General features: G+C 36.5%; 1 protein-coding gene across 1 annotated transcript in view; it reads left to right on the plus strand.

Moving 5' to 3' along the window:
* Nucleotides 1–14,382, plus strand: part of LOC150096534 (annulin-like) — a 250,503-nt gene that overhangs the window by 91,613 nt on the left and 144,508 nt on the right. Inside the window, exons 9-10 of the mRNA XM_090408550.1 lie at nucleotides 5,308–5,414; nucleotides 11,040–11,205. Of these exons, the coding sequence (XP_090264676.1) occupies nucleotides 5,308–5,414; nucleotides 11,040–11,205 (273 nt within the window). The remainder of the gene's footprint in view (nucleotides 1–5,307; nucleotides 5,415–11,039; nucleotides 11,206–14,382) is intronic.

The following is a 14,382-nucleotide window of genomic DNA, read 5'->3' on the forward strand; positions in this document are numbered from 1 at the left end:
ACAACATCCAATGGCAATCCATTCCAGTCATGCACCACTCTATGAGAGAAAAATCTATTCCCCCCCCCCCCAGACAGACTGAGAATATGCAGTCTGCAAATTCTCAGTCTGTCTTCATAATCAGTATTACACAATCCTAATATCATTTTTAATACTCTCCTATGTATCAGAATCACAATGAAAACCAGGAGACTAGACCTGCACACAATAGTCCAAATAAAGCCTTATTAAGGCCTTGTAAAGAGACAAAATGAAATCCTTATTTTTACACATGAAAGTTTGTTTCAGCATTGCAATTATCATTTGAGTTGTATTTGCAATCTTTACTACATGGCTCCTGAACTTCAACTTGCTATGTACTAATACTCCAAGATCCCTAGCCTGATCAGTTTCTTCAAGCATAATCCCACCAATATAATATGACATTGGATATCCTATCATGCCAAAGTGCATGATTTTACATTTATTAATGCATTTTTGGAAATTATGGAGACAACTACCGTGTTTGAATAAAAACTTTAGTTTACTATTACTAAAATTTTACAATTCGACGTTTCGACCTTTATGTCAAGGTCATCTTCTGGAGCGTACAAATATACACAGGAAACAAGCTATACTACAATCATACTGGTTTGTTAAAGACACTGACTAACCGCTACCACAATTGTTGGCCTGACCTCTGGTGGGAAAAAAAAAAATAAAAAATATATACATCAACGCTAAAGTCCTATTATTTGTGTTGTCTACTGACAACACAAGTAATAGGACTTTAGCGTTGATGTATATTTCTTTTTTTTTTTTTCTTTTTTTTTTTTTTTTTTGTTTTTTGTTGTCAGTAGACAACACAAATAATAGGACTTTAGCGTTGATGTATATATATATATATTTTTTTTTCCCACCAGAGGTCAGGCCAACAATTGTGGTAGCGGTTAGTCAGTGTCTTTAACAAACCAGTATGATTGTAGTATAGCTTGTTTCCTGTGTATATTTGTACGCTCCAGAAGATGACCTTGACATAAAGGTCGAAACGTCGAATTGTAAAATTTTAGTAATAGTAAACTAAAGTTTTTATTCAAACACGGTAGTTGTCTCCATAATTTCCAAAAATGCATTCGGATCACCGTGCAAGCCTAAAAGAAAGGGTTACATTTATTAACATTGAAATGACAGCCATTTTCACATGCCCATAATTCCAGCCTATTCAAATCATTCTGCAAGCACTGCAGATGGAATAACAATGGACCAAGGACTGATCCTTGAGGCACACCACTGGTTACCTTGAATCTTACAAATTCACACCCACCATATACATTTTTTGATATCTGTCAGTCAGCCATCCTTGTATTCTACTATTCCTTGCTATATTCTGTCAGAAGCCTTAGCAAAATCCAAAGGTATCATGGCGTATCCATTCCCCTTGTGTAACTCAGTGGTAACATTATTTAGAATGTGAGCAAGTTGCTAAAACATGACCTTCCCTTAGTAAACTCATGCCGTTCATTGCAAAGCAGAGATTCACTGTCAACCCATTTTTGAATGCGAGCTCTAACTAATTTTTCCAAAATCTTCACCACTACTCCTGAGATGCTGATTGGTCAATAGTTGGATACATCAGTCTTGGTACCATGCTTGTGCAATGGGTTTACCATACATTATTTCCACTTCTGTGGAATCTTCCCTGTTCTGAATCTCAAATTATATAGCCTGGTCAAAGAAATAGCCAGTTCAGCTGAACACTTTTAGCACCCATGCTGATATCCCATCAGCTCCTATTACTGAATTTTTATTCAATTGTTTGCACAACAGCTCTAATGCTCTAATATCTCCTCTTCGTACATCTGTTTCTTCATCGAGTGAAGAGATAGCAGTGAACTCAATGTTACATACATCAATCATGAGCAGCATGTCCCCTCCTCCCCTATCCTATATATCCTTCCTAAAAATACTGTACTTTTAAACTTGATACCAGTATAGTGAGACCTGATAGCCAGGTCTCATTAATGCCTACATTCTGACAATAAACTGTACTGCTTTGTTTTGGATACTCCTAGCATTCATGCACAGACATAATAATTTACTTGCATGTTCTTTTGTATACTCTTGATTGCAGTCCGCATGACACAGTTGGACAACATGCAGATCTCTATTCTTCTCTAAGGAAGATTTTGGTACATCGCTATAGTAATGTTCCTTTCCATTCTTCCAGAAGAGCGTTAATCAGATTGTCACCGATGTTGGTTGATTTGGTCTGGATGAAATGGAATGCATTCAGCATTCCATTTCATCCCACAGGTATATGCTGGAGCTGAGATGAGGACTCTGTACAGACCAATCAAGTTCAACACCCATCTATCAAACTTTTCTTGCACAGATCTCATTTTATGGATGGTGCATTGATATGTTCTTACAGGAAGGGCCTTCACTGAACTGTTGCCCTAAAGTTGAAAGCACAGAATTGTCCAGAAAATATCATTATAGGCCACAGCATTAAGATTACCTGTCACTGGTGGAGGAGGGTGAGGAGTAGCATGAACCATGAAAAACAGTTTCAGACCATGCTTCCTCCACTAAACTTCACAGTTGGAACAGCACATTTGAGCAGATAGCATACTCCTAGCATCTTCCATATTCAGATGCAGCTCATCTGTTGGACTGCCAGATGATGAAGTGTGATTTATCACCCCATAGAACACATTTCTTCTGCTCCAGAATCCAATGCTTAGCATTGTTGTCACTAATGTTAGGCTTGTGTGGCTGCACAGCCATGAAAACCTATGTTTCTTCAGCTCTTGATGAGCAGTGGCACTGCTAGCATTACTTGCAGACACATTTTGGAACTCCATAGTGAATGTTTCAACTGTAGACACATGTTTTTTTGCACCACATGCTTCAGCACTTGGTGGTCCTGCTTTATGATTTCATGTGACCTACCAGGTCATGATTATGCTGTTATTGCTCTTAGGCATTTCCATTTCACAACAATATCCCTCATAGTTGATTGGGGAAGCTGCAGAAGGGTAGAAATTTCTGAACTGAGTTATTGCAAAGGTGGCATCCTATAATAGTGTCATGTTGAGAGTCACTGAGCTCTCCATTCTGGCTCATGTTATTATTATTGTTTGTCTATGAAGATTGCAAGGCTGTGTGTTTCCTTTTGTACTTCTGTGAGCCATGGTTGTTATGTATAGCCCTATCCACTGCAATGAAGGGGTGTTCATATATTTTTGATTGGATGGTGTATGATGGAAATGTATAAGTTAATAACTAGTTAAATATGGAAGAGATTTTTTTTTTTTTTTTTATAAAATAGACAGAGAAAGAACTACCTCTTTCTGGAAGAATATAAGGAGGATGTGAGTAGGATAATTTCAAATCACTTCAAACCTTATGAAATCACTTGGTTGCTGAAAAATACTTTAACAAGCAGAGACAAACAAGTTATTGTTCCTCTATATCGAGCCTTGATAAGACCCCATCTAGACTACTGTGCCTAGATATGGGCACCAGGTTTTTTTCTTGATGGGGAGGAGGTGGAGAGGATCCAAAGACGAGTGACCAAGATGATAGCAGCAGGTCTGTGGAATGAACCTTATGAGAACAGGTTGAAGATTTGTGGGTTGCAAAAATTGGTTGATAGGCAGAAAAGGGGTGATATGATTGAGACATTCAAATTACTGAAGGGTTTCTATAAGATTAATTCAGAAGATATTTTTGAGAATAGGACTGTAGTGGGAGGACTAGGGGCAATACATGAAAGCTGGGCAAGAATGTGGTTAGCAGGGGCATTAGTGCTAAGTTTTTTACTTGGAGAGTGGTGAATGAATGAGTGGAATAAGCTGTTGTGGCTGCTGTGACCATGAATGAGTTCAAAGTGAGGTATGATAGATACTGTGTGAATGTCGAATAATTGTTCTTGACATGATGTTAGGGCCCCCTCGATGAGTCTGTCGACGCCTTGGAGTTGCCCGAAATAATAATAATAATAATAATAATGCAGAGTAAGTTTTGCATGGAGACCGGTTGGTGAGGGGAATGCATTGCCAGTGAGTGTGGTAAGTGCAGGGAAAGTGAGTGAGCTTAAACATTTAATGGGCTTTGTGTGACAGTGGAGACTTCCCATGGTAAAATAGATTGAGAAAGAGCTACCTCTTTCTGGAAGAGTATAAGGAGGATGTGAGTAGGATAATGCAGAGCAGGTTTTACATGGAGACTGGTTGGTGAGGGGAATGCATTGCCTGTGAGTGTGGTAAGTGCAGGAAAAGTGAGTGAGCTTAAACATTTAATGAGCTTTGTGTGACAGTGGAGACTTCCCATGGCGAGTACTTTGATGCTGTCAAAATCTACTGTTAATAATAATTAGTTCTTTCAGCAGTTTAATTCTTATATCAATTTTGTTACATGAAAAGCAATTCTATATTAAAGCTAGAATTAGTTCTCATGTAATAAACTGCTTTCTTGCAATATACCTTATACCCATTAGTAGATGAAAATCTCTATGTTGCTGGGACATAAGAATATTTGAAAAGTTAAACATCTATATAAATATATATATATATATATATATATATATATATAATAAAATTTTTAGGATACAAGTTAATAGACCAAACCAAAACAGATATTATTGTTGCAAAGTTAATTAAATTAAGGGGATAAAAATCCCTTATTATTTTACAGCCAGTATGCGAAACTCTGAGATCGAAAACTACGATCTAAGAGTTTCATGCTGAAGAACTATCGGCGAATCCAAGCGTAAGTGAACACCTGTTATTACAACACCAAGGCAACTCGAAGCAAAGGTGGAGGAAGCTCCCTCACTATCTTTGATATTTTCTCATAATGTAAAACACAGCTCTTAGGAGATGTAATACTGCCTCACTATTACAAATCAAGGATGGTGAGGAAGCTTGCTCCACCTTTGCTTCGAGTTGCCTTGGTGTTGTACTACCAAGCGTTCACTTACGCTTGGATTCGCCGATAGTTCTTCGGCATGAAACTCTTAGATTGTGGTTTTCGATCTCAGAGTTTCGCATACTGGCTGTAAAATAATAAGGGATTTTTATCCCCTTAATTTAATTAACTTCACCAGAAAAAATAGCCGTTTGTCTTTTTATCTTAGTTATAAGATATTATTTTATTAAGAGAGACTTCCAGGAAGTCAGAGACTCATCGAGGGAATAATGCACAATATAAGTGAAATGTTAACTTGTGTGCAAATAAATCTGCATTCTCTGTGATTTTTTAAAACTCCTTTTTAATTAGCCCACTATGTAAAATTTATTTTAGAAAATTTCTATTTGTTATCAGGAACTTTCATACATGGACTGAGGTATGGATGGAGAGACCAGATCTTGAACCAGGAGGTTATAGTGGATGGCAAGTTATTGATCCTACTCACCATGAAGAATCTGATGGTATGCATCATTTTAAAAGCAGTCTTATAGTTTCAGGAACATGGCTTTCAAATAGGAAGAATTACTTTTCACATTTTTGTATCATATTTCAGAGTGTAATAGACCAGATGAGTTAAATAACTCATCTGGTCTATTACAAATATGAAAATCATAAAACATGCTGTGTAGTATGAAAATTACATATTATTACAACTTGGAATGAATTTATAAATCTAATGATATGAATTTAAATAAAAATAAAATACTAGTAGTATAGCAAAATAAAAAAAAATTATATGAAATGCATGAATTACAAAATTTGTGCAACTTCTATTGTGGTACAAAAGCATCTTAGAAAGAGTCACTTTCATTCAAGGCACAGAATGTCTGGCATGGCTTCTGCAGGCTATGTCTTATGGCTGCATAATATTTTACAAATTGCACAAGTAAAGTATAGCAGATCAACTTAAACAATCTGCTGACCTGAAAATGAATTGAGTGATTTCTGCTCATTGTAATGAAAAATATACTTTCTTCTTAATAACCTTTATCATTTTGTGTGACAAGAAAATTTTCAAGAATTTCCACTCAGTCAGTAGCCTACTTACATTGACAACAAAATCATTGTGCCACTTATAAATAGATGACCAACTGGGAGGATCCTTACCATACTAAGTATGCAATACTAGTAATAGTCTGCATGAAAAAGAATGGCTTGCTTTATTGATGATGCAAAAACCATTTGATTTCATAGTATCAAAAAATTTCATATTTCATGATTTTCATTTCAGATAAAATACCTGAACAGTCTCTTTATAAGCATCCATAATAGCTTTGAAGGATCTATAATTTTCCTGATTTTATATTTTGGTATTTTATTAATGCTTTCCATATAGTTATATGTGAAATACAAAGTTTCACAGTTCACATGCCAGGTTGACTTAGACTTGTCTGTAATTCTCCCTGATGTAGGTGGGCCCCGATCAAGTGATCGGTAGCCCACCTACATTCATAACAAACTTATTGTACCACTAATAAATAGATGACCAACTGGGAGGATCCTTGCCATACTATATACAAGAACATACATGGTCCGCTTTGTTCTAACTCAAAAACAAACAAACAAAAAAAAACTTAATTTGCATAAAAATCTCTACTTACTTATGTGAAAGAGATCAACTAACTCGTGTACCAGCTTGGAAAAGGGGGGAGTAGAAAAAAGTTTCTCTAGTCATTGGCCAGAATCATACCTGTTTTTGTTTCAGTTCACAATAATTTTGGTTTTGGGTTTGGTTTTAGTTCACTATTTTGGTTGAGTGCTACATGTTTTAACTGTCTCTATGATGTTTATTAATAGTGTAAGCAAATTGACATTCATAGTGTTTTATTCCTTTTGTGTAGCTATAAAATGGATACATCTTCAAGAAAGCATTCAAAAATATGTACTCTTTCTCAGAACACATCACATCACAACTCAAAGACAAATTGCCGATGAATGTGGTGTTCGTTTGGGTACTGTTAATTTGATTTTAAAGAGGTTTAGGAGACAGGTACCCTTTCTCTTGACAGAAAAGGAAAATGTCGGTGAAAAATAAAACTACACTTACTCAAGATTATTTACTCGTTAGGAAAAGTAAAATGAATCCAAGATTGTCTGCTGTAGACTTAAATAGAGACTTGGCAGCTAGTGGGATTAATTTTTCTGACATGACAGTCTGCAGAAGATTGTTGGAAGCAGGGAGGACTATCCACAAACCAAAAAAGAAACAGCTGTTGATGAAGACTATTCAGAAAAAGAGACTCTAGTGTGCAAAAGTTTAACGATTGGACTTGAGATGTTGAGAAGTTGAAGAAGGTCATATTCTCAGATGAGAGCCATTTCTTTGTCCAAGGAGAGCAGGTACCCTATGTTTGCAAATCAGCAGCTGAGAAGACTTCTCCCACCCACTTTCAACAAGTTCCTAAACACTCAGCTACAAATGTTTTGGAGTTGTTCCAGGATCACTTGTGCCAGTATGATGAAAAGTGAACGATACATAAAAATGTTGGAGAAAAGAGTGGTTCCACAGATCAGAAAGACAAAGAACTCATGTTCCAACAGCATCTTTCTCCATGCCACACTTCAAAAAAAAGTGACAGAGTTCTTCAAAAATCATAACATCCAATTGCTTCAGTGGTTAGATAACTCTCCTGACATTATCACAATAGAAAATTGTGATAATGTCAGGAGAGTTAAAATTGTGGGCCATGGTGGAAAAGAGACTTGGAACATTAAATTGTGATACAAAGGATAACTAAATACAATCCATTATAAAAGAATGGTGTTGAAATGCAGAAATAAGAAAAATGTGTTCTACTTTGGTGGAGTACATGCCTGAGCAAATTAATGAACTTATTAGGAACAGAGGAATAGATATAAATTATTAGGCAAAGTTGGAGTTTAATTTTTGTACTTATTTTCTTGTAAATTATTATTATTATTATTCAGGCATCCATGAAGTCAAAGAGACTCATCATGGGAGGTCCTTCTGAGGAAACACAAAGTCTATCATACCACTCCTTGAACTCATTGATCGATCGTTCTCGCCCTCAGCACTCTATCAGGCAATGCATTCCATGGTTCAAACACCCGCCATGCAAAGAAACCACTCCTCCCTCTTGCTCACAGCTTCCTTTCATAACTTCCAGTGATGGCCCCTTGTCATCACTCTTTCCTGCTGTTCACCGAAGCGAAAGAACTCCCAAGTGTCAACTCTGTAACAACTGTCAAGCCTCTGAACAGTTTAAAAGTCTAAGTCATATCACCTCTCCTTCTTCTATCTACCAAACTCTGCAGTCCACATTCCCTCAGCCAATCCTCATAACTAACATTGTACAGTCCTGAAACCATCTTTGTTATCTGCCTCTGTACACTTTCCACAGTTAATTTATCCCCTTCAAATTCTGTGGACCAAATTTGAGAACAGCAGTCTAAGTGTGGTCTGATCAGGGTCTTATACAACAGAACGATAACTCTTTTATCGCTGCATGTCAGTGTCCTTCTCAGTATTGCAGCAATCCTCTGTGTTACCTTCACCACCTTTGCAATATGTCCCCTGAATTTCAGGTTTCTATCACCTCTCAACCCCAGATCTCTTGTCTCCCCTACTCCCTATCTCCTCCAGTACAACTTCTCTAGTAACCAATATTCATTTTCATTTGCCCATCTGTCTAGTTTATTCAAATCCTATTGCAGGGCTACCACATCTGCACTATCACTGATAACCTTTCCCAGCTTCACATCATCTGCAAACAACTGAATATCCCTCTGCAATCCACTGACAATGTCATTGATATAAAGGTTAAACAATATAGATCCCAGTACTAAGCCCTGTGGGACCCCACTTGTAACCTTTTGCCTCCTTAAAACTGCCCCACCATATACAACTCTCTGATACTATCGGACAGCCAATCCTGAATCCAGTTGACTAACCTGATATCCAAACCCATGTGCTACAACTTATCATGTGGCACCCTGCCAAATGCCTTCGCTAAATCCAAGAAAATGGCAGCATATGCCTTTCCCTCATCAACTGCTCGTGTAACTTTATTATAAAAGGCTAGTATATTACTAAAACAAGAGCACTCCTTAACAAACCATGTTGACTCTCACAGATAACATTACTGTCATCTACCCACTGCTGTATACAGTCCCTCATTAATTTCTCCAAGATCTTGACAACGATTGATGACACACAAACTGGCCTATAATTAGACACTTCCTGTCTGCTACCACTCTTATGCAATGGCACTATCTTACCTTCCTTCCTTTGGAATTAATTTTTCTTTAAAATGTGAGTGTTCAGATTAATTTGTTTGTTACTGTATAATTGCCTTTCTTCTGGTGATCTAGCATTAAAAATCATTACGACCAAGTCATGTAAGGCAACCAGAAACCAGATATGAATCCTTCTTAACTATAATCCCAGGTCTAATGTTTACACGTGCCAAACACATTCATTCTCATTCAAAATGAGAACGTGGAATGACTGCTTTAAGAAGCATTTGATAGAAGCAGTGTGAGGTTTCATCCAAAGTTTTACTTATGGCAATTCCAATTCTTCACAAGTTCAGCTCCTTTATTCTAATTCTCCTGCATATTATATAAGCATGACATTCATGTCAAGCTCCATAATTCATGCTTCTATATCACTACTTCTTGCCCTGTCTCAACAGTCCACAACATTGTCAACTTTTCTTTCCCATCAAGATTCTTCTATACTGATCTTATTCTATTTGAGGGTATACTACCTAACCATCTCTTCTTACTCTAATTTCTGTATGCTCTCTACTACACCTTTCACTATCTGACTTCTCATTTCCCTGTTCCTTACTGTCATGCATGCACTATAATAGGCCTGTAACTTGCTTTGGTTGGGAATACCTTCAAATCTTGACTAGGATGTGAAGAACTTTTATAATATTTGTCACATCGTAGACATTGAGTTAGTTATTCTGATATGGACGCAGTAGGATTTTTTACTTCCCAGAAATGCAGATTTTTAAAGTAAGTGCTTCATTGGAGCAGTTACTTTCTATAACCACACAAAAAGAAATGTCAGTTTCTCAGAGTAATGGTGAATTGCTCAGGTATAGCTGGAAATATATCTGCTCAGGATGTCAAAATTTTGCAGGATGATTTGGATAGTTTGGAAGAATGGGCTAAGGGGAATGGATGTCAATTTAATGTGGAAAAATGTAAGGTTTTGCATTTTGGGGGTGAAAAGATTAGCAGTAGTATATCGCATTGGCGGAACTGCTCCAGGAGATTGACGAGGCCAGGGATTTGGGAGTGTTGGTGGATGATAGAGAGTTGAAGTTTAGGGGACACATCGCAAAAGTGGCAAAATCAGCTCATCAAATTACTTGGTTGCTGAAAAACACTTTAACAAGCAGAGACAAACAGGTTATTCCTCTGTATCAAGTCTTGATAAGACCCCATCTAGACTACTGTATCCAGATTTGGGTGCCAGGGTTTCTTCTTAATAGGGAGTAGGTGGAGAGGATCCAGAGACAAGTGACCAAGATAATAGCAGGACTATGGAATGAACCTTATGAGAACAGGTTGAAGATTTGTGGGCTGCAGAAATTGGTTGATAGGCGGAAAAGGGATGATATGATTGAGACATTCAAATTACTGAAGGGTTTCTATAAGATTAATTCAGAAGATATTTTTGAGAATAGGACTGTAGTGGGAGGCCTAGGGGCCATCTATGGAAGCTTGGTAAGAGTGTGGTTAGCAAGGGTGTTAGAGCTAGGTTTTTTACTTGGAGAGTGGTAAATGAGTGGAATAAGCTGCCAGAGTCTGTTGTGGGTGCCATGACTGTAAATGAGTTCAAGGTGAAGTATGATAGATACTGTGTGAATGTTGAATAGTTGTTCTTGACATGATGTTGGGCCTCCCTCGATGAGTCTAAGGACTCCTTGGAACTGCCCGTAATAATAATATATATATTGTATCCTCGTGAATTTTATGATTTTTCGCATCACATTTTGAGGAACAGAATCATCAGTTTTTTATACTGGTCAAAACAAATGCTGTAACATACTCTCTAGGAATTTTATATGGAATTATTAAAAAATGAAACTACATGTTCTTTTTCACAGGTATGTATCGCTGTGGTCCAGCCAGTGTTGCTGCAATACAAAGGGGAGAAGTTTTGAAATCATATGACACACCTTTCATCTTTGCAGAGGTTAATGCTGACAAAGTATTCTGGAGATATGATGGGCCAAATAAACCCTTAAAACTTATCCAGAAGTCTATAGCAAGGTATTTGTTTATTTACATATGTATTTGAATGTCCTATTTTAATCACATAGTAAAATCTGCAGAATTTCATATACTTTGATGGACCTATGATTTCAGTCAGAATTTCTCCTTGACTGCAGGTCATAAAGAGTCCAGCTATTCCTGTCTTGAGCCTTTCTTCTCCATTTTCTTCCAACTTTCTTGATCATTAGGTCTCCCCATCTTAAGACTGGTTTTCCAGGTTTCCTTTTTATTATTCTGACTACTATCCATCTGTTGTCTTTCATTCTGGCTTGATGTCCTGCCCATCTACTTTTGCTGTTGTAGATTACTTTTATTACATCTTTGAATCCAGACTTCTTCCTGATTTCTGTGTGTCTTACGTGGTCTATTTTTTATTTATATTGCACATTCTTCTTTCTATTGCACACTGAGTTGTTATTAAGCTTTGTTCCTTTTTTAAAGTTGTGTTACATGTTTCACTGCCATAAGTTAATGCTGGTAGATGCAACTATTGAAAAGATGGGCTCTTATTTCCATATCTATGTGGTGGTTGGTAATTGTTGATTTTATTTTGTTGAAGGCCATCCAAGCAGTTCTTTTTCTCCTTGCTATTTCATTCGATATGTCATTATTAATTTTTACAGACTGTCTGAGGTAGATGTAGTCTTCAACTTTTTCAATGGTGTGGGTTATGGAGAATGATCGTATAATCTTTACAGTATTTGTTTTTCATCCATCTTGTTTTGTCTGGATGTATTTCCAATCCAATTTTTTGGCAGTTTTGGCTTATTTCATTCAGCATTGATTCTAAGAGTTCGGGGGAATGAGATTTTAATACCACATCGTCAGCAAATAATAGAATATTTAATAGAATCTGTTTTTCGAATGATGCTGAATAGATGTGAAGAAATTAGGTGATAAGATAAGATCACCCTGACATATTCTTCTACTTAAGTTAATTTTAATCAAGCAATTGAAAAGAGTGATATTTGTTGTGCCTTCTTTGTAAATATCTTTTATGAGCTGGATATATGCTATTTCTACTACTTGTTCTATTAAAGCTTGGAATACTGCCTTTTTAATGTCTTTCTAATGCCTTTTTAAATTCTATAAAAAGAAAACAAAGTGGCATCTGGTATTTTCTGAATCTTTCTGTTAGTTGAGTAATAGCTTGAATGTTGAATATTTAAATGTCGAAAAGCCTTTTTTGAAATTGGCCTGTTCTTTGCAGTTATTTTCATTGATGGAGGTTTGTATTCTGTTTAAAATGACTCTGGCGAATATTTTATGTAAGTGATAATAGACAAATGGGGTCTGTAATTACTGATGTCTTCTTTATTGCCTTTTTTATGCAGAATTATGGTCTTTGATGTTTTCCATTCAGTAGGTGCTTTCCTTAATTGTATATGTTAAGTAAATCTTTCTACTAGATCTTTAAAGAGTACTTGTCCCCCATTTTTAATTCATCAGATTTTATACTGTCAATTCCTGGTGATAGCTCAGTTTTCATATGGTGGATAGCCATTTTTACTTATTCAGGTAAGACAGATGGTATTTCCTAATTTTCATTTAGTACTGGAGCTGTGATTACTTGTTTAGATGAGTAAAGGTTCTAATAAAATGATTCTATTATTTTTTCTAATTCACCTCTGTTTGTGTGAATTTTTGAAATTTGTGTGCCTGTTTCCCTGATTGTCTATGAAGGCTGATGGTAATGGTTACTTCAGACTTATTTCTTTTTTTTTCTATTTTTTTAGGCTGCTGTGGAGCCTAACTGCTTCTGCCAATTTTGTCATGCTATATATATTATAGTTGTCTTTGATATTCTACCTCAGTTGTTTACAGATAATTTTATATTCTGAAAGGTCTTCTCAGTTTTCTTCTTTTCTACAATAGTTCTATTGTTCTTGCTGATATGGCTTTCCCTTTTCCCCCATGGTCCAATGTATTTTTCTTCACTAGATCCTATACCAATCTTTGCATTGAAATCCCCATGCAATATAGTGTTGTTTTCTTCTGTTCCTTGGTCTTAAGAGAAAGTTCATAGGAGGCTCTTTCTTTGCAATTCAATACATGATAATTAAAATTTGTTAAATCTTCGTCAATGTTGTTTTTCTAATTTCTTCTGATTTATCTTTTTTGAGTGTTTTTTATGGTTGGACTGTGCTCATATGCATTCTTCATTTTTTCATATATTTTGAGGGTGGCTCTTACTGGACGGTGGTCTGAATGAATATCAGAGTAGGTTTCTTCAATGATTTCAACATTTTTTACTATTCTTTTGCAATTTTGTAGGATGAAATCAATTTCATTTCTTGTCTCTCTGTTTGGAGATTGCCAAGTCCATCTTTTTCCAGTTCTCTTTTTATAAAAAAAAATTATTCATAATGTATAGCATTTCTGCTTCAACAGATTCTGCTAGGTGTTTGCCTTGTTCATTTCTTTCCCCCCATGTCCAATGTATTTTTCTCCACTAGATTCTGTACTGATCTTTGCATTGAAATCCCCATGCACTATAGTGTTGTTTTCTTCTGTAATGTTTCTCGTAGGTGATCATAGAAGTTTTCTATTTCTTCTTTATCAGCTGTCGAAGTAGGTGCATAGACTACTATTATTTGTATTGTTACCGATTCTTCTATTTTTAATTTTAGTGTTCCTAGTCATTCAGAATGGATTGCGCAAGAAATAATATTTTTAGTTAGCTTTTCATTTATGATGAAGCGAACTCCTCCAACCCTTGTAACATTATCTGAAGCTCTTGGGAAGATGTTTAGTTTAGATTTAGTTGCCATTGTTCCATTTTGCTGTTAATTCAGAGCTCCTTTGGGTTTCACAAGCAAGAACATCCAACTTTACATTTTGCAGTGCTCGAAACAGGAAATCAATATGGGAGTCTGAAGACAGAGTTTGAGTGTTGAAAGAACCAATAAATAGGGTTGAATTTCAAGATGGTGGTCTACCATCCTCTGCAAGATTCTTAGCACTCCCTGCTCTTGCAGATTCCTCATCACCAACTTGGTGGAATTGCAAAGAGCTGCACAGAACTGGGGGGGGGGGCTTTTTCTTCTTCTACTTGCTGGCATCTTTACAGTGGTCTATAGAACTTCTCCTGACCATGGTTCTGGTGCTTTTGGTCCACGGCTCATTATTCGAAGTGGCCCACATGGGCTTCCCTCATCCACCACGTGAGCAACA

Source organism: Typopeltis vanoorti, chromosome 18, assembly GCF_054136105.1.
Source record: "Typopeltis vanoorti isolate ZY-2024b chromosome 18, IOZ_Tvanoo_1.0, whole genome shotgun sequence".
Lineage (NCBI taxonomy): Eukaryota > Metazoa > Arthropoda > Arachnida > Uropygi > Thelyphonidae > Typopeltis > Typopeltis vanoorti.